Below are 17,740 nucleotides of genomic sequence, written 5' to 3'. Positions count from 1 at the left end.
ATGCCCACTGGACTCATGCCCATTGGATTAAAGAACTAGAGATTAACCACTCTGTGGATGGATCTGGCAGGAAGGGCATTTCAGCCATTTTCATTTAGTGCCATAGTAGCATACTGTGGGGTGTCTGGGTTGGTTCTGGTTAATTCCTAAGTGGGGAGGGGAATGCTCCTCCCTACACCACTCACTTCTCGCTTGCTTCCTGAACGTTCATTGAAAACTGGTAATTCCTGAGGCTACCAAGAACGGCACTGTAGAATTTGCAGGGTCCATTCCAGAGTGAACCACAAAACCTAAATTATGTGGCTGGGGAAAGTTGAGATTCAAGGAAAGAGTCTGGGACGGGTGCGTGGGGGGGGGGGAGATCGACTCGCCCATCAATAAAAACAGCTTGTATTTATTGTGAATCATGTGAGGGTCCTCTTTATTTCTCCACTTTATGTGTGTTGTTATCTCTCGTTTATAGATGGAAAACTGAGATTTAGGGCACCGAAATCATTCCCCAAGGCACACAGATGACCAAAGACCGAGCTGCGAAGTACAGCCCCAAAACTATAGTGCCAGTCCCTCGCCCCTCCCCACACCCCTGCTTCCGTCCCCAAATTTCTGATCTATTCATGGTCTGAAATTCGGGCGCCCTTCAGGCGATGCTCAAGCCAGACCAGACTCTAAAGTGCCTCTTCTCCACTCCGGGCTTCTCCCGGGCTGCAGCTTTGGAACTACAAGGCCCAGCAGGCATCTGCAGGGGGAGGAGGAGGAGGTGGGACTAGCGCCGGGTGGGAGTGAGAGAGCGAGCCCTCGCGCCTCGCCGGCGCACAGCGCTCGGAGCGCTCCTGCGGGTACCGTTGCGGGGCCCTCGGCAGCGGGTGGCGCCGAACGGGAGCCGGGACGCCGGTGCAGCCGCCGTTTGCCGAGGACCCGGGCTGCACAGGGAGCTGGGCCGCAGCGTCCCGACTGGACGGACACTGTGCTTAGCGCATTGCGGCGACCTCGCCTTTCCCGGCCGCGAGCGCGCGCCGCAGCTGGAAAAGCAGCGGAGCCCGAAGACTTTTCTCCGTTCCCAGGGGCGCACCACACCAGTGCAGCAGTCAGCGCACGTCTTGGCCCCCGGAGGGGCGATGGAACCCGGGTTGCCAAAAGCTTGAGGAGCCGCCGCCGCGTTCTGGAGAGCGGGGGGCGCACGATCTGGGGACCCCCGGCGGTGGACCCAAGCCCTCCCCTCCGCCCCGCCTCCGGGGCACCAGCTTCGGCTCCATTGTTCCCGCCCGGGCTGGAGGCGCCGGGTTCCGAGTGCCGCCGGGAGTCGTGCCTTGGCCGCCGAGCTCTCGCGACCCAGCCAGGACCTGAACGGAGCCCGGAGACGACCGACCCGAGCGCAAGACACAGACACCCGCCGCGCCACGGCGAGCTCTCCAGAGGCGGGACCGCAGCGCCAAGTGAGGTAAGAGTCGTCGGCGTCCGCAGAGCCGGCTGGCTGGGCGTCCAGAGCAGCCCCCGCGCTTCGCCCGCCGCAGCCCGCGCCTCCCTCTTCCGATCTCCCCCCCACTCCACCCCCGGCTCCACTCCCTCCCTGGCGCCCCCGTCCCTCCTCTCTCGGCCAACGTCGCCGCCCGCGCCCCCTCCCCGCGCGGGGCCCGCTGCTGCTGCCCGCTGCCCAACTTTTCCGCCAACTCGCGCTCCGGAGCTGGCGAGGCAGCTGCAGCGCTCCGAGTCCAGACCCCGACCCTCCGGGGAAAGGAGAAGGCGGCGGAGGCCGTGGGTTCCCGCGGGGAGGGGGGCGGGAGTGGGCTGCGAGGTGAGTGTGTGTGTGTGTGTGTGTGTGTGTGTGTGTGTTATACACTCCATCTCTTTTGGTCCTCTTGTGAGGATTCACTCCCCCCCCCCATTCAGCCGGTGGCTTTGGGCGCAACACCCCACATCTGGGATCTTTTCAAGTGTTTTTCCACGTCCGGGCAAGTCTGGGGTCCGGGTTGGGGGCTTGAGAAGGAAAGGAAGTGGCGGGGAAGGCTAGCTTGTCTTGGAATAGGTTTGAAGGAGGTGTCGTCACCAAATGGCTGAATCGGCTTTAGCGGAGAGCGAGCAAAAGATTCCCCCTTTCCGAGGGGTGGTGGTGGTGATGTTCTGTTTAAGTCTTAGACCTAGAGGGTTTCTGAAGGGGTCTGGGGAAGGGGAGGGGGGCCGCGGGGTCTGGATCGTTCTGGGAAGTGGGGGAAGGGATGAGGGCTGGTCCGGTGCGGAGTCCTCCGTTGCCCGCTTGTTGCTTCTGTGTCCCAGATCCCCTCTCCACGCTTCCCGCGTCTCCTCTAGTGGTGTCGCTGGCGGGATGAGACAGGCGAGAACCCATATTTTTTTGGAGGAATTTACTGACTTTTTTATGGTGGGGTTTGCATTCAGTTCCAGTGAAGCAACTGGACACCTTGGGAGTGCAGGAGGCGCTCTCTTTTTCTGGGCCTAGAAGCTATTAACTCATTTGCAAAGCATTTCGACGGCGTTTTTCTCCCCTACCCAACCCCCCATTTCCCAGATGTAGCTGCCGCATCTGGTTCCGTTTCACCCTACACGGGTACACCGCAGCCACATTATTAAACATCCCTCTTCCTCCCCTCCCCCTCCTAAATTAAAACTGAGATTCTTCCACTAGGCCTTCCTACCACCACCCCTTAATATTTCTTGAGACGTGGAGAGGAGGCTTTGAGTTGGAAGAGAAAAGAAAGTTGTGGATCGCAAGTGATTTTGGATTCCTCCACACTAGACTCTCCTGCTGGTGGCGAGCGATGGGTGGCCGGGATTGTGCGGGAGAATCAGCATCCACTTGGGAGCGGCTTGCTCACTAGAGGTGGCCCTTGTATGTGGGTCTGGGCCAAGATAGGCCTTGACGTGTACTAGAACCAAAGCATCGCCTCGCCTCGCCTCGCCCTTTAATTATACTTGGAGAGTCTGTCCCGTGTGGACACTGCAAGCCCACCTATCGCCACGCGTCTGGGTTCCTCGCGGGGTTCTGTCCTTGATGCGGAAGCAAGCGGGGTGCAGCGGCTGATACTGTTGGAGCCAGAGGCACCTTATGTTTTCAGTGAGTTCCTTGGGTTGCAGCCCTCGGAAACTGAAAATGGAGTGTTTGGCCGTTTAAACAATGACTACAGGACTAGGGAAGGAATGTACACTTTTTTTTTTGCAATACTCTTTCGTCGGGGGCGGGGGGGGGGGGGGGGGGGGAGGGTGGACAAGCAAAGCATCCAAAGGGTCCAAAGTTGGCGTCAGGGTGGGGAGAATTGGTGCCTTTCGCCCTCTCCGGTCTTTTAAATTGAAAACACTTCTCTGGTTTCCTCCTTGGGGCGGCAGTTTTGGAGGCTGTAATGAAATCGCACTTTCTCTAGACATGGTAATTAAGGTGACTGTTTCCTTCGCAGATGTACCCTGGTCTTTGCACCTCCGGACCAGTGCTTTTTTTGGAATAGTACCTAAATTGTAGAACCATCGCCCTGAGATGGTTGAGCAGAAAGTGGCTGTTTTCCTTCCTTGGCCAGGCTCCGGGTTTCTCTGAGACTTGTTTTAAAGCTAAGTAGCAGGACCCCTGGGACTGACTGGCCATGGTCTGGCCAATTACCCCCACGCTGGGGTGGTGTCCCTTCCTTTCAGTGACCTAAGGCCGACAATCTCAGCTAATACCCGCCAACTGTCCTGGTGGCTGGCCTTCCTCCCTAATGGCTTGTTTACATATTTCCCCACTTGGGACACACTTCTGAGACCCTGTTGACCCCTTAGTGCTGAGTGTTTGAGGACTGAGACGCTTTCTGGGGCTTGGCTCCAGCCGGGACAGTTATATATTTCATCAGTGACAAGTTACTTGAAATACGTTGCTTTTATTCTTAGTCATAGCTGAGTGTCAGCTTTTCAGTGATGGGCCATGGATTGAGAGTCACGTGTACTCCCAATGCCAGTTTCAAAAGTATTTTCACAATGGGAGGATGGACAAACATGGACATTACTTCCTTTGGTTCCAGGGTATAGCCTTAGAGTGGTGTTTTCCTTGTCCTCACGCCATGAAGCTTGTTGGAAGGTTCAGTCCCCTTTTTGGTACCCTTTGAATAGCAAGCGAAGCAAAGGGACAGAAGGAACGGAAGGACATGACAAATGTTGTCACCGTCTCCTTACAGGAGAAGATGACAATATATATAGGCACCCTACACCAGAACTACCTTTATCCAGGGTGGACTCCAAAAGAGAAAATTGAATGGGGCGTCGGGTAGGCAGACTCCAACCTTGGAGACCAAAGACAATCTTTAGACCTTGCTGTTCGTGATCTGCTTTTTGCTTATTAGTGATATTGACCTGATGCAAGACTCTTAAAAGCTCTTTGTTCATGTGAACTTGGGGCTTAGCAGCGAGTGTCTCCAAAGGCCTTTTTATTTCATTTTTTTATTCTTAAAATTACGTTTATTTACTCATTTATTCATGTGTGTGCACCAGGGTGCCACGGTGCTCCAGTGGAGATCAGAGAATAGGTTGCAAGATGTGGTTTTCAGCCTGGAGAGATGGCTCAGCAGTTAAGAGCCCTGGCTGAAGCCGGGCAGTGGTGGTGCACACCTTTAATCCCAGCACGCAGGAAGCAGAGGCAGGCGAATCTCCCTGAGTTCCAGGCCAGCCAAGGCTATACAGAGAAACCCTGTTTGGTTTAAAAAGGACACTGGCTGAGATTCCAGAGGGATTTGGGTTCCGTTCCCAGCATGCACATCAGACAGTTCACAGGAACTCGGTGTCTCCGCAGATACCTGCACTGGCACGCTCATATCCACACACATATGTGTAATTGAAAATAAAATCTTAAAAAAAAAAAAAAAAAAAAAAAAAATTACTTAGCGCTCTTCTCCCATGCGGGTTCAAGAGCTTCCTCTCTTACCTGCTGAGCTATCTTGCTGACCCCAACGGCCCTTTCTTTGCCTCCAAGTTTTGTAATCTCTTTGATCCAAATGGCTGTTGAGCTTCAGAAGAAATGCCGATCGCTCATCATCCCTGCACTCTGGAGGGATGTGTAAAGGTCAGGAGTTCAAGGCCACCCTACGTGCTGAGTTTGAAGCCAGTGTGAGCCTCGTGGGGACCCCATTTCCTCCCTGGAAAGTCTGGGGCTCTGCCGCAGGAGGGAAAGGAGTGAGCCTTGACTCCGAGGTCTTGCTCTGAACAGGGCCTCACTTTCATTGCCTAGGAGGAGTTTAATTTCCTCTTGGGAAATTTGCCTTGCATTTTCCTTTCCCAGGGCTCTGGAAGAGGTCTAATGAAATGCACCCAGGAGTCCAGATGTGGGTCTTTAGAGAAGGTGCTGGTGTCTTCCAGAGGTCAAATACATCCTATGGGATAGACTGTCTTTTCCCTCTCACGGCTGCATTGCCTTTAAATAGGAACTCTACTTACTACCACCCTCGAGGAAGACACTTTATTTGTGGGCACTCCTCCACCCTCCCCAACCAAGCCTGGAAATAAGTAGTGTTCACCTAGGTAAGGGATCCCACTTAGAGGGCAACCCTCCACTCCTCAAAACCCTTAAGCGATCCCTCTAGCCCGTTTGTTTGGTTTTCGAGTCTGGTTCTCATCTAGGCCCAGGCCGGCCTCAAACTTGAGACACTCCTATCTCGACCTCTTGAGTGTGAATGAGATGATACACACACCATGCCCCCATACAGCTATTACTAATTTTTCAATATAAAATATTTTAGATACTTTCCATATGTGTGAAAACCACACACACACAGAGAGAGTTTACTTTGTTTCAGCAGTGTTAGGAATTGAACCCAGGGCTTTTACCTGCTAGGCAAGCAGTTTCTCTACTGAACTAACCCCTCCAGCTTTGTTGACAGTCATTTGGATATTTTTTTTTTTTAACAGAGGTGCAAGGTAATCTCAGCCTCTTGGTCTTAGACTACCCTCTTGGGCATGTCTTTCTTTCCTCAAAGCAGGTTTCCTTCTCTTAATCCCCATGCTTAAAATGTTTTTAATAAACCAAACTTCGTCATAAAACACACACACAATTAGCCGTCATAAAACACACACACACACAATTAGCGTTTTTTCTTTTATTTTTATCTCTGTGTATAAGTGTGTGTCCATGTGTTTGAGTATGCACACATGTCACAGGGCTTAGAGCCTAACTCACTAGAATGAAGGATGGTCCTCAACCACAGCAGCAAGCTGAGTCATCTCCAGTCCCGCAAGCATCATTTCTTTTGTGCCAGTTACAATTTTGTAAACAAGACTACCCTAGCGTTTAAAAATGTTTATTGAAGTGATGTGCGGGATAAGTTAGCTCTGACATTTAGTAAGTCAGATCCCAGTCTGAAGGGATTCATACTTCTGTATCACGGTCCTTAATTCAGGGGCCTCGGTATGCTTAGAACATCTCTCTGTTGGTATTGTGGCTGGTTAGCACAGGGAACCGGCTGTGGCATCCCCTCCCCGCCCCCGATAATCTAATCTTTTTTCTTGAAGAATATCCACAGGTTGAGAAACCTGGACTCCCAGAGGCTCATGTCATGTTGGCAGTCAAAGAGTTTCAGGCTGTAAAACATTTGGAACTCCAAATATCCAAATATTAGAATCCGACCAACGTGCGTGGTTGCAGACAGCTCACAAAGAGGATCCCAGGCCTGGGTTTGTCTCTTTCCGGTCTCATGTGCCTTCTTTCATTCCATTTAACATATGTGCCCGCATTTCCTATGTTCATGCTGAGGACTGAGGGTATTGGGAGACACAGTTAGGCACTGGTCCTGCTCCACGGAAGCCTGCGGTTTCTCGGTGTCTTAGTCAGGGTTTACATTGCCCCCTGATGCTGTGAGGAAACACTGTGACCAAAAGTTAACTTGGGGAGGAAAGGGTTTATTTATTTCAGCTTATACCTCCAGGAAGCTGTTCCTCACTGAGAGAAGTCAGCACAGGAATCCAAACGGGGCAGGGACCTGCAATCAGGAATTGATGAAGCCACAAAGGAGTGCCGCTTACTGGCTTGCTCCCCGTGCTTGCTCAGCCTGCTTTCTTTTTTTTTTTTTCTTTTTTTTTTTTTTTGGTTTTTCGAGACAGGGTTTCTCTGTGGCTTTGGAGCCTATCCTGGAACTAGCTCTTGTAGACCAGGCTGGTCCCGAACTCACAGAGATCCGCCTGCCTCTGCCTCCCAAGTGCTGGGATTAAAGGCGTGCGCCACCACCGCCCGGCTCAGCCTGCTTTCTTACAGCACAGGGGAACACCAGCCCAGGGCTGGCACTGCCCACAGTGAACTGGGCCCTCCAGTCATCAGTCAAGAAAATACACCACAGGCTTGCCTACAGGCCACGCTGGTGGGCATTTTCTCCACTGAGGGTCCCTCTGCTTCCAAAATGACTCTAGCTTGTGTCAAGTTGATCTAAAACTCGCTGGCACAGTTGTGGAGAGAAGAGGGTGGGGAACACGAGTTCGGTAAGGTGATGTAAACACCATGGGGAAAGGGCTGGTAGTTCATTGGGAAATCAGAGGGACGGGGCTGAGGAGGCTGGCAGTGTGCAGAAGCAGAACTTTGTGAGATGGGGTTCCCGGATTAGGTCATTCTTGGCCTTATCATGGAAGAGGGACACTCACACAGACCTGCAAATACAATGGGAGCCTCCTTAAGTTTTGGGGTGATAGTGTCCTCATTTGAAAGCATGTGAGAAGAAACAGCCAAAACCCACTTTAAACTTACTTGGGTTTTAAGAATACATTGTATTCATATTATGTCTTCGTCTTTCTATTGATATTATTACTGATAATATTATTGATATTTCTAAAATACCACCCTTTGCACGCCATCAATATAAATAATTTGAGAGTGCTGGCAGTTGAACCTGGTGCTTCAAGCATGTTAAAGTACACACTGTGCCTGGCCAAAATATAAAAAATTGGTGAGATATTTTACATTTTCTTTTTCCCTGCTAAACGTTCACAGTTTCTGTTCTCACTTCCAGCACACCCCAGTTGGCGGGAGCCATATTTCAGTGGCACAACAGCTGCATGTGGCCAGGAGTCACCAGATTTGCCAGCTGAGCCGAGAGTGCTAAGGGGGTGAAGATGGCATGGGCAGAGTACCTGTGGGAAGGGGGACGTTTGCGTACTCTAGGAGCGTGTCATCACGGAGGGACTATCTGGAGAAGTGGCCCAGTGGTTAACAGCATTGACTCTCTTTCAGAGAATCTGGCCTTGGTTCCCAGCACCCCCACGTGGTGGCTCACGATCCAGTTTCAGGGGCTCCGATGCTCTCTTCTGGCCTCTGCAGGCACACACATGGTACACAGACATACAAGCATGCAGAATGTACACATAAGATTAATAATTCCGAAAACGATCATTTTAAAATGCAAGTTCGCTGTTGTTTCTTCTGTCAGCCCAGTACTGTAAAGAGCATCCTCTTCACAGTGCTCGCTTACCTCTCGTAACCACCTGATGTAGGAAGACAGATGTTCTGGTCTCCGTCAGGTGGGGGAAGCTGAAGCCCAGGGTAAATAACTGTCCCAGGATGGCAGTGTTATAAATGAAAACGTCCGTTGACTGCCTTCTCTAGAACACGGGGAGACGAAGACCTCGGGGCTAAAGAGATGGCTCAGCCGTTAAGAGCTCTTGCCGTTCTTCAGGAGAACCAGAGTTCCATTCTCAGGACCACCATCAGGTGGTTTATAACCTGTTACTATAGCAACACGGGAAATGACATCCTCTCGTCTGGACTCCTTGGGCACCCATACACATGTGCACACGTGCGTGCAAATAAAATCCTTAAGAGGAAGAGGAGAAGGAGGAGGAGGAGGAAGAAGACAGCGACAAATACTTGGCCCTGAATGCATCAGCTAGTTTTCTTGCAACATTTTTAGACAAAGAGATTTGATGTTAGTAGACTCTTTATACCTTTAGAATTTGAAGCGCCAGGGCAAGTGTTCCAGGCCCTGACTTTTCACAAGATGCATTGAAACTTCTGTTGTGTAAGTACTTTAACCGTATAACCACCCGGATGTAGTCAGGACACATATTTTAGCCTTCCCACAAGTATGAAAACTGAGGTCGAGTGGTCTCCTCATTGCCCTCCATCGAAGATCTCTTTGTCTAGGCAAATTGGGCTTTGAATTCTGTGAACCTCAGCTGATAGTGGAGAGACCCGTGGGGAAACTGTCATGCACACCCACAAGGCTACAGGTCCCATCTGTCAATCAGGGAAGGGAGGAGGTGATTCCTAGGGGCTAAGATGCCAGTCTCCAGGACTCCAAATAGCATCTGGGTTCATGGCTTGTGCCACTGAGTGCTCTGCAGATGTGCAGAGTGGCACTTGTACCTGGCAACCTTTTCATTCTTGGAGTTGGTACCAGGAGGCCAAGGGTCTGGTAGCATCCTTTTGTTGTGCAGTTTGAGGCTGAGAGGGTAGAAAAGGGAGAGGCAGGAACTCTTGGACCTCTTTTGGAAATGAGTCAGAGAGAAGGTGCCTGAAGTCTGAAGTATCTGAAGTGCATTCATTATGGGGGATGAAAGGAGATAGGTTAGATACCTAGGAGGAGGTAGGTGGGCGGACATCTCAGGGGACAGGGTGACAGGTGGAAGCTGCCGTCCGCTGTACCTAATCAATTGTTGCACGATGACACCACCTCCACCGTCCACCCTTTGTTGATACACAGAGTTGGTAGTCAGGGTTACTGTGGGACACAGGTTTTTGTTGTCGAGTGTGTCTTTCTGGATAACAGGCCCATACTGATTAGCTGTATCTTTGGAATGTGAGATGTGGGTTTATTAGAGGCCTCTTCCGGTGAGGGTGATTTCTGCAGTTGGCCTGAGATTGTGTCTGACCCTGGGTCCTGAAGGGCCCTGAGTGGTTTGTTTCTAAAGGGCTTTGCCTACCAAAGAAACAGAAACAGGAACTTACAATTTCCAGTATTAACTTGGATTTGTCCTTAACCCCTTGGTTTCTCTAGTGGATAGGAATCCACCTGTGTCTGCATCAAATGAAGGACTAGTTTTTGTTTTTTGTTTTTTTTAACTTTCTGTGTTAGGGATGAACTCAGGGCACACCATATGGCTAGGCAGTCATTCTTCCTCTGAGCTGTATCTCAGTTAGGTGTGGCCAAATTATTTGCAATCTCCCATCTTGAATTAATATCCCCCAAACCTGGGAATCAAGTCCTAGTGTTACTAACAGCTCCATTTACTTGGGAAAAGGGCTTAAGTTCTTTTTTTTTATTTTAACCTTTTTCCCCCAAGACAGTGTTTCCTCTGTGTAACAGCCCTGGCTGTCCTAGAATTTGCTTTGTAGACCAAGATGGCCTCTAACTCACAGAGATCCGCCTTCCTCTGCCTCCCCAGTGCTAGAATTAAAGGCATGCACCACCATGGCCTAGCTTTGTACTTAAATTCCTGGACCCTCAGTTTCTGCATTTCTTAGCAGAAACTAGTGCTATTCCTTAGAAGCAGAGAGGGAGGAATAAAGTAAGTCTTATTGTTATAAACACATTTTACTTGTATAGAGTCCACAGAGTATTCAGTAAATATGCTTTTCATTTCTAATCCTTTTCCTAAACTCAGCAAAAAAGAAAGAAAGAAAGAAAGAAAGAAAGAACAAGAGAAATATTTACTTCGCTTTTGGTTTGAAATTATTATTATTTTTTTTTATTAAGCCTTTGGAGACAGTTAATAGTAGTGAATGCCTATTCTGCTGGCCAAGAATTCGGGGGTTTTCTGCCAGCCAGGACTGACTCACCGGAGAGGGGCCCTCTGGTTTAGGCGGAGGCAGGGCTGAACCACCACTTTAGGGCATGTTCCTGAGGCCGACTTCCTAGACAGTGTAGACGGTCTCCTGCAGCACCAGAGGACAGAGATGGTCACCCACACACGTGGTGCCCAGTCATGTGTCACTTGGCAGATGTTTTGTCAACAATTATCTATTCTTTAGGGCTCTAGGAAGTTGTTTTAAATTCTGCCACTGCAGGGCTAGTGAGATGCTCACTGGTGAAAGATGCCTGCCAGCCTGAGTTCAGTCCCCACAACTCACAGAAAGGTAGAAGAGAGCAGACTCCATGGAGTTGCCCTCTCACTTCTGCACGTGCGCTGTGACTGACACAGTCATGCCCCCACATACACACATGTGATGTTAGTTAGTAAATAAAAGAAAATATTTAGCCGGACAGTGGTGGCGCACACTTTTAATCCCAGCACTCGGGAGCAGAGGCAAGCGGATCTCTGTAAATTTGAGGCCAGCCTGGACTACAGAGTGAGTTCCAGGACAGGCTCCAAAGTTACAGAGAAACCCTGTCTCGAAAAAGAAAAACAAAAACCCACCATTTAAAATATTAAAAAAAATATCCACCATAAACCCGAGAAGGGTCAAGGGCTACAGAATCCATGGCCCCTGCAAGCCTTTAACTGTGCCTGACTGCGTGCAGGGCCCTGGTCTCCCACCTCCCCCTCACTCCTCCCCCTCAAGGCTGTCAGACAACAGCCGTCACCATCCAGCCTCAGGGGTCTCCAGATCGGCTTCACAGTGTCCTGCTCTGTCTTCACCCTAAGCAGCGGTGAAGCCTGTGTTCCCCGGGAGGGAGGCTGGTAGATCCGGAGGTGCCTGGGATCCTGAACATTTTAGAGGCACAAAGAAAGACCTGGAGGGCTGGGTGTGGATATCTGGGGTAGAGCGCTGTGAATGGCCTTGGATTCCATCCCTGGTGGGGAAAAGGAAAAAAAAGGGGAAAAGTCTTGTGGCATCTTCTTGCATGTGTCCAGGGAGATTTATCAGGGCTGCCATATTCCTTGTGACTTACTTGCCTCCTGTTTCTTTTTCTTTTTTCTTTTCTTTTCTTTTCTTTTCTTTTCTTTTCTTTTCTTTTCTTTTCTTTTCTTTTCCATGGCCCTGACTGTGTTCTGGAACTCACTGTGTAGACCAGGCTGGCCTTGAACTCACAGAGATCTGCCCCCTGAGTACTGGGGTTGAAGGTATGTGCCGTCACCACCCCAGGTGCCTTCTCTTTCTTGACTTGTTCCCCAACTCTTTACCTCTCTCTTCCTCCCCAGACGAGTTGGTTAGTCCCAGATAGAATGAAGCCTTGTGTCTGGGGCGTCATCAGATTCCTGTCCTTGAAATGATTGCACAATACTTAAACTGGAGGCAGGATCGGCTTTTTGTTTTGTTTTTTAAATTTTGCACCGGACAGCAACCATCTACAAATAGCGCAGGGCAAGTGTGGCTGGGATTGAGGTGTTTGTGTTGGGGGTGGGGGGCCACTCTGGTCCATCTGCTTTCACATTGGGGCCTTCTCGGGGGGCCTAGACACCTTTGGGATCTTGAGCTGAGACCGAAGCCTGGGCCTGACTCTGAGCTGCAGCTGCACCCTCGGCCTTGATTGGGTCTTAGCTGTTGTTGGTCGGCACAGCTGGCAACCCTTGGCCTTGTAGCCACAGATCCAGTGCCCAAGCTTGAGGTGGGCAGTAGCAAGCCCTTGTGGCTGGGATTCTTTGGCATCATCTGCTTTACCTCAGGCTTCAGAAGGGCCTTTGTCTCCTCAGCACACGCTCACCTTGCCTTGGTATTGTTGGCCTGCATCTTTTTTTTTTTTTTAAGATTTATTTATTTATTATGTATACAACATTCTGTCTCGATGTATGCCCGCATGCCAGAGGAGGGCGCCAGATCTCAGTACAGATGGTTGTGAGCCACCATATGGTTGCTGGGAATTGAACTCAGGACCTCTGGAAGAGCAGCCAGTGCTCTTAACCTCTGAGTCGTCTCTCCAACCCTGGCCTGCATCTTAAGGGATTCATTATCTTTGTGACTGGGGTTTCTTTCGGGGCAGGTGTCAAGACAGGGCTTCTCTACGTGTCCCTGGTTGCCCTGGAACTTTCCAGGTAGACTGGCCTTGAACTCAGAGACCGGCCCGCCTCAGTCTCAAGTGTTAGGGGATCCTCCCCACACCCAGCTTTGTTTATGATTGGGGTTTCTTGATGCCGTTCCCGTGCCATTTGGGGTACTGCTTGTGTGTGGCACGGTTCTTGGACTTGGCCGTGTCTACAACACAGCCCACACCACTGAATGTGCCTGGGACCTGAAACTGGGAGCCCTTGCTCCCAGTATGGCTCTTGGGGACTTTCATGACCTCCTTCGCTTCTTCCCATAAGTGCGCGAGAGTTTTATCTTGAAGGACCTCCTGACGACAGTCCCAGCGATCATGGCCACTTAGTCTGTACTCAGAACATAGCTGCAGAAATGAAGGGTGGAACCTAGCTTCCCATCACTGTGACAGAATGTCTGAGGTCATCAAGTTAAGAAGAGAAAAGGTTTTGTGGGTGTCAGTCTATGGTTGGCCTCTAGTTTTGAGCACACCTCATGGCGGAATGAAAATGGAGTCTTTGGAGCATGCACGGGGCTATCCATTCACTCATGGCCAGGAACAGAAAGGGTGGGGGGGGGGGGAGAGTAGGTTTCTGTAATCCTCTTCAAGGGCGTACCCCCAACTGGGTACCCCCTCCCATGAGGGTCTATCTCTTAATGGGCTCACCACCTCCCCAAAGTGCCCCATTAGGGGACAAGCCATATCATGAACTTAGGCCTTTTACCTCTGTTTCGGTGTTGGGATAGGCTCGATTTTTACACCTTCAAAAGCACTCAGTTATTTCAAGCATCCTTCTGGACAGGTTGACCGTGGACACAATGTCCTTTCTTCTTTTCCTCACCCCCTGCCCCCAACTTCTCTGATAGATATTGTTTCTTTCCCCAGAGTCCGCTTGAGAAGGCAGATCGAGCTCAACGTGGAGTCTCCATGGAGGTGCGGAGGCTTGTCACCAACCTCTAAGTGCAGAACTGGGATGTGGAGCTGGAGGTGCCTCCTCTTCTGGGCTGTGCTGGTCACAGCCGCACTCTGCACGGCCAGGCCAGCCCCGACCTTGCCTGAACAAGGTAAGACAGCAGGCTGAGGGTCAGCCGGACCCCTGAACTGAGGAGACAGTGTGGGAGGGAGGGGCTGCTGGGAGAGCTTCCTGGGAGGAGCAAAGGGCTCCTTTCCGGTTGGTGACATCCACTGGCGGGAGGTGAGGTACTTGGGATGAGTTTTTTTTTTTTTTTTTTTTTTCTGGGGAAACAATGTGATGGGGTGGGTGTGGCGTAGGAAAGAATGCTGTGAATACAAATTTAGAGGAGACATTCTAGAACAAGATGAACTTGATAGTTGGCCTCTGGCCTCCAGAAAGCTGTTCCAGAGACGTTGTCTTCTATAGGATGAGCGGTCACAAACACACACCCTTTTGGACTTTGTCTTCCATTTCTCATTTGGGGGTTTGATGGGCAGTTTGCTTTGGAGGTGGCCTGTCTGAGGGACTTGGGGGAGACTGAGAACCTGGAGATGTGATGGGGCACGGGAGCATCATAAGGCCCTCTGGCCTGTGGTGTGTTGTTAATAAGTCCGCAGAGGTTGCTCCTGCTCCTGAGATAGCTGATGGCTTCTGAGGGACTTGGAGGATATGTGTTGGGTTAGCCCTGCTGTCAAAAGGCAGTGTGGCTTGAGAGTTCGTGGCTGGCCACAGAGAAGGCTCGGGCATGCACATGGCAGTGGTGGCTGTGTTTACAGGACTGCCACCTAAGTTGTCTAAGTTGTCGGGGACCTGTTTGATGAGCAGTGGGTGAACCTGTGTGTGCAGATGGCAGTGAGAAAAGGGTAGGGAAGAGGGCTACTTTCTAGCTGGTGCAGGGGCGGAAATGAGAATGTTCTGTGTCGCAGTCAGTAGCAGAGCCAAAGCCATCCTGATGAGCTGAGACGTGCCGGACACTCAAGGCAAGGGAGGACCTCCTGACCTCTAGGGAGGTTGTCATCAGGCAGTGGAGAGGCAATAAATATGACGTGCACTATATTTATCTACTGAAGATTTTATTTATTCTCATTTTATGTACTTGAGTATGTACTTGAGTGTTTTGCCTGCGCGTATGTATGTGTGCTGCTTGTGTCCTTGGTGCCCGCAGAGACCAGAAGAGGATTCGTGGGTCTTAGGAACCAGAGTTAAGAGTGATTGTGAGCCACCATGTGGGTGTTGGGAAACCACTTCCCTCTGCAAGAACAGCAAGTACTCTCAAATGCTGAGCCATCTCTGCAGCCCCTAACAGACCCATAGTTAAGCTACGCAGTGGAGCTGCAAGAGAATGTGGGACTATCATGCACAAAACTGAGGTGCGGTTAGAAAGTTGGGGTCCTCCTGCCCAGTGTGACGCATGCCTTTAATCCCGGTACTCGGAGGTAGATCTCTGTGAGCCTGCGGCCAGTTTGGCTTGTAGAGCCAGTCAGTGCTACACAGATTCTGTCTCAAAAGAAAATTGAAAATAGGGGTCTTTTATCGTTTTGTTTTTGACATAGGATCTTGCTGTGTAACCCTGGCTGGTCTTGTGATCCTCCTGCCACTGCCTTCTGTGTGCTGGGATTACAGGTGTTTACCCTGTGATCTTACCTTCGGGTGCCAAGGTGCAGGTCTCCAACAGGGTTAATAAAGGGCATTCAAGGTGGAGCTGAAGGAGCGAGCCATGAGGTCAGGAGGCTTAAGAAGTATGGACAGCGAGCGGTGTTGCTCACTGAGTAAATAGCTGTGGAAAGTAACACCTGATTCAGTAACTGGATTCAGCCGGCATTTGGAAGGCTTACGTCTTGCTAAGGAACTTGGTTCTTGCTGAGAAATTGGAAGTTTACGGGCGTCATCCAGTTTTCAGAAAACTGGCTTGCATTGTGTGGCAGGTTATTAAAATGGAGGCCACAATAATAAAGGATTAAATGTCTGTCATAATTCAGGTAAGACACTTCCATGTAAAGTGTGAGGCGCTATTATTGCATCTACCACTGTTGTCACGAAGACAAGATAGAAGGTGGTGTTGAATGTCAGTCAGAGGGAATGAGACCGGGAACCAGGGATAGTAATGGCATTCTAGAAATAGAAGCCATGGGCTTAAGTGGTTGGATGCCAGTTCCTCTTCCTCCCCCTCCTTCCCTTTTCCTGCTCCTCTCCTTTTTATATTCCTCTTCAGCCTCCACTTCTTTCTCCCCCTTTTTCTAATAAACTCTTTGCAGCCCAAGAAAGGAAAGCAGGTAGTTCAGATCTTGTCCCAGGCACTTGCAGGCAGGCAGGCAGTTAGCTTTCTGGAAGGCCCTCACATAAGGAATTTTGTTTACCCAGCATAGGAAAGGAAGCAGAGGCAATGCCATAATGGAGGTTGGAGCTAGGGAACAGAGGATCATTGTTTGCTTGGTCGGTTTTTCTTTTTTCTTTTTTTTATATTTATTTATTTTTTTATATATACCTGCATGACAGAAGAGGGCACCAGATCTCACAACAGATGTTCGTGAGCCACCATGTGGTTGCTGGGAATTGAACTCAGAACCTCTGGAAGAGCAGTCGGCGCTCTTAACTGCTGAGCCATCTCTCCAGCTTGGTTTTTGTTTTATTTTTTTTCCTAAGACGGGGATTCTCTATGTTGCCCTGGCTATTCTGGAACTCACTCTGTGTAGACCAGGCTGGCCTCAAGAGATTTCGCCTGTCTCCTGGGATTAAAGGCATGCACCAGTACCGCCTGGCACAGAAATGGTTCTCAGAATAGAAGGAGTAGGGAAGGTGGGAGAGGACTACCAGACTGTACTGTAGTCAAGGCTGGAGTCAGTCAATTGAAATATAACATATAGTATACAATGTGCCAGTTTTAGACAGGTATCTCTGTGTTTCCATAAGTGCCAAGAGATCAGCCTGTCATTCCAAAAGCTCTTCCCGTGCTCCTTGCAGACTCGGGCCTACTTCCTTTCATCGTGCCTTAGTTTTGTTTGTTCTGGGATTTCATGTAATGAATGAAATTTTGTGGTGACTGTGACTCTGTCCACCTGTGATGCCCACAGGGGTCATTGTGTTCTTTTGTTTCTTTTCTTATTTTCATGGTGACAGAGTCTCACTGTGTAGCTATGGTGCCCTGGAACTTTCTACATAGGCCAGGCTGGCCAGGAACTCACGGAGATCCACCTGCCTCAGCCTCCAAATGCTGGGATTAAAGGCTTATGCCACCACGCCTCACTCCTGGGGGGCGTGGGGAGGGGCTTTTTGAGAGAACTTGGGAGCCGCCGTAACTGTTGATGTCATAGGAATAGTCTCTCTGCGTGCTGTGTAAACTCTTGGAACCTCAGAGACATGCAGCATATTGTAGTCTTGGCACGCTGGTTATTAAGTAATGCTGCTATTGTCTTCAAAAACAATTGCAGTCCATGTGAAAAAGATTGGTTTAGAAGTTGAAAACAAACCATCCCAAACCTTGCTCACACTGAGAGCTTTGGAAAGGCTTGGGGGGGCGGTTGCACGGGGAGGGGGGGCAGGCAGGAGGAGATGGCAGCCCCTCCCCTGACCAAACGCAATCCTGGCAGTCTCTGCAAACGCCCCTGGGGGACCTGAAAGGCCTGCAGTTTCTGGCTGTCTTTACAAAGTTGATTTAATAAGGGTTCCAGGAAAGCCAGTCCCCCCCCTCTCCCTCTCCTTCCTTCTCCTGTTTGCCATATTACCGAGTCTAAGTTTGTTTCAGACCGGACCTTGAGGTCTATGGGTAAAATGAAACTGGGAGACTGGTCCAGGGACAGAAGAGCCCCCCTTTCAAAAGATAAGAACCAGTTTAGGAGATCTGAGCTTGAGGAAGGCTGTTTCCATGTATTTTTCTTGGAGAACAGGACTTGAGGAACCAGTAAGTGACCACGTCCAAAATTTTGCAAGGCCACTTGTGGTGGTT

At 50.2% G+C, this 17,740-nt stretch overlaps 1 protein-coding gene across 9 annotated transcripts in view; it reads left to right on the top strand.

Moving 5' to 3' along the window:
• The first annotated feature begins 1,174 nt into the window (after positions 1 to 1,174).
• The window catches only part of Fgfr1 (fibroblast growth factor receptor 1), a 55,961-nt gene continuing 39,395 nt past the window's right edge, over positions 1,175 to 17,740 (top strand). For 8 of the 9 annotated variants that reach the window (XM_042054956.1, XM_038326197.2, XM_038326196.2 and 5 more), the window contains exons 1-2: positions 1,310 to 1,438; positions 13,728 to 13,906. In XM_042054956.1, coding sequence (XP_041910890.1) covers positions 13,816 to 13,906 — 91 coding nt within the window. In that variant the 5' untranslated portion in view covers positions 1,310 to 1,438; positions 13,728 to 13,815. Of the gene's footprint in view, positions 1,439 to 13,727; positions 13,907 to 17,740 lie in introns of all 9 variants that reach the window. The other variant, XM_038326195.2, reaches the window with a different exon arrangement.

The sequence above is a fragment of the Arvicola amphibius genome, chromosome 4, assembly GCF_903992535.2.
Source record: "Arvicola amphibius chromosome 4, mArvAmp1.2, whole genome shotgun sequence".
In the NCBI taxonomy this organism is placed as follows: Eukaryota; Metazoa; Chordata; class Mammalia; order Rodentia; family Cricetidae; genus Arvicola; species Arvicola amphibius.
Note: the sequence above shows the minus strand (reverse complement) of the source record. Positions and strands in the feature narration are given on the sequence as shown.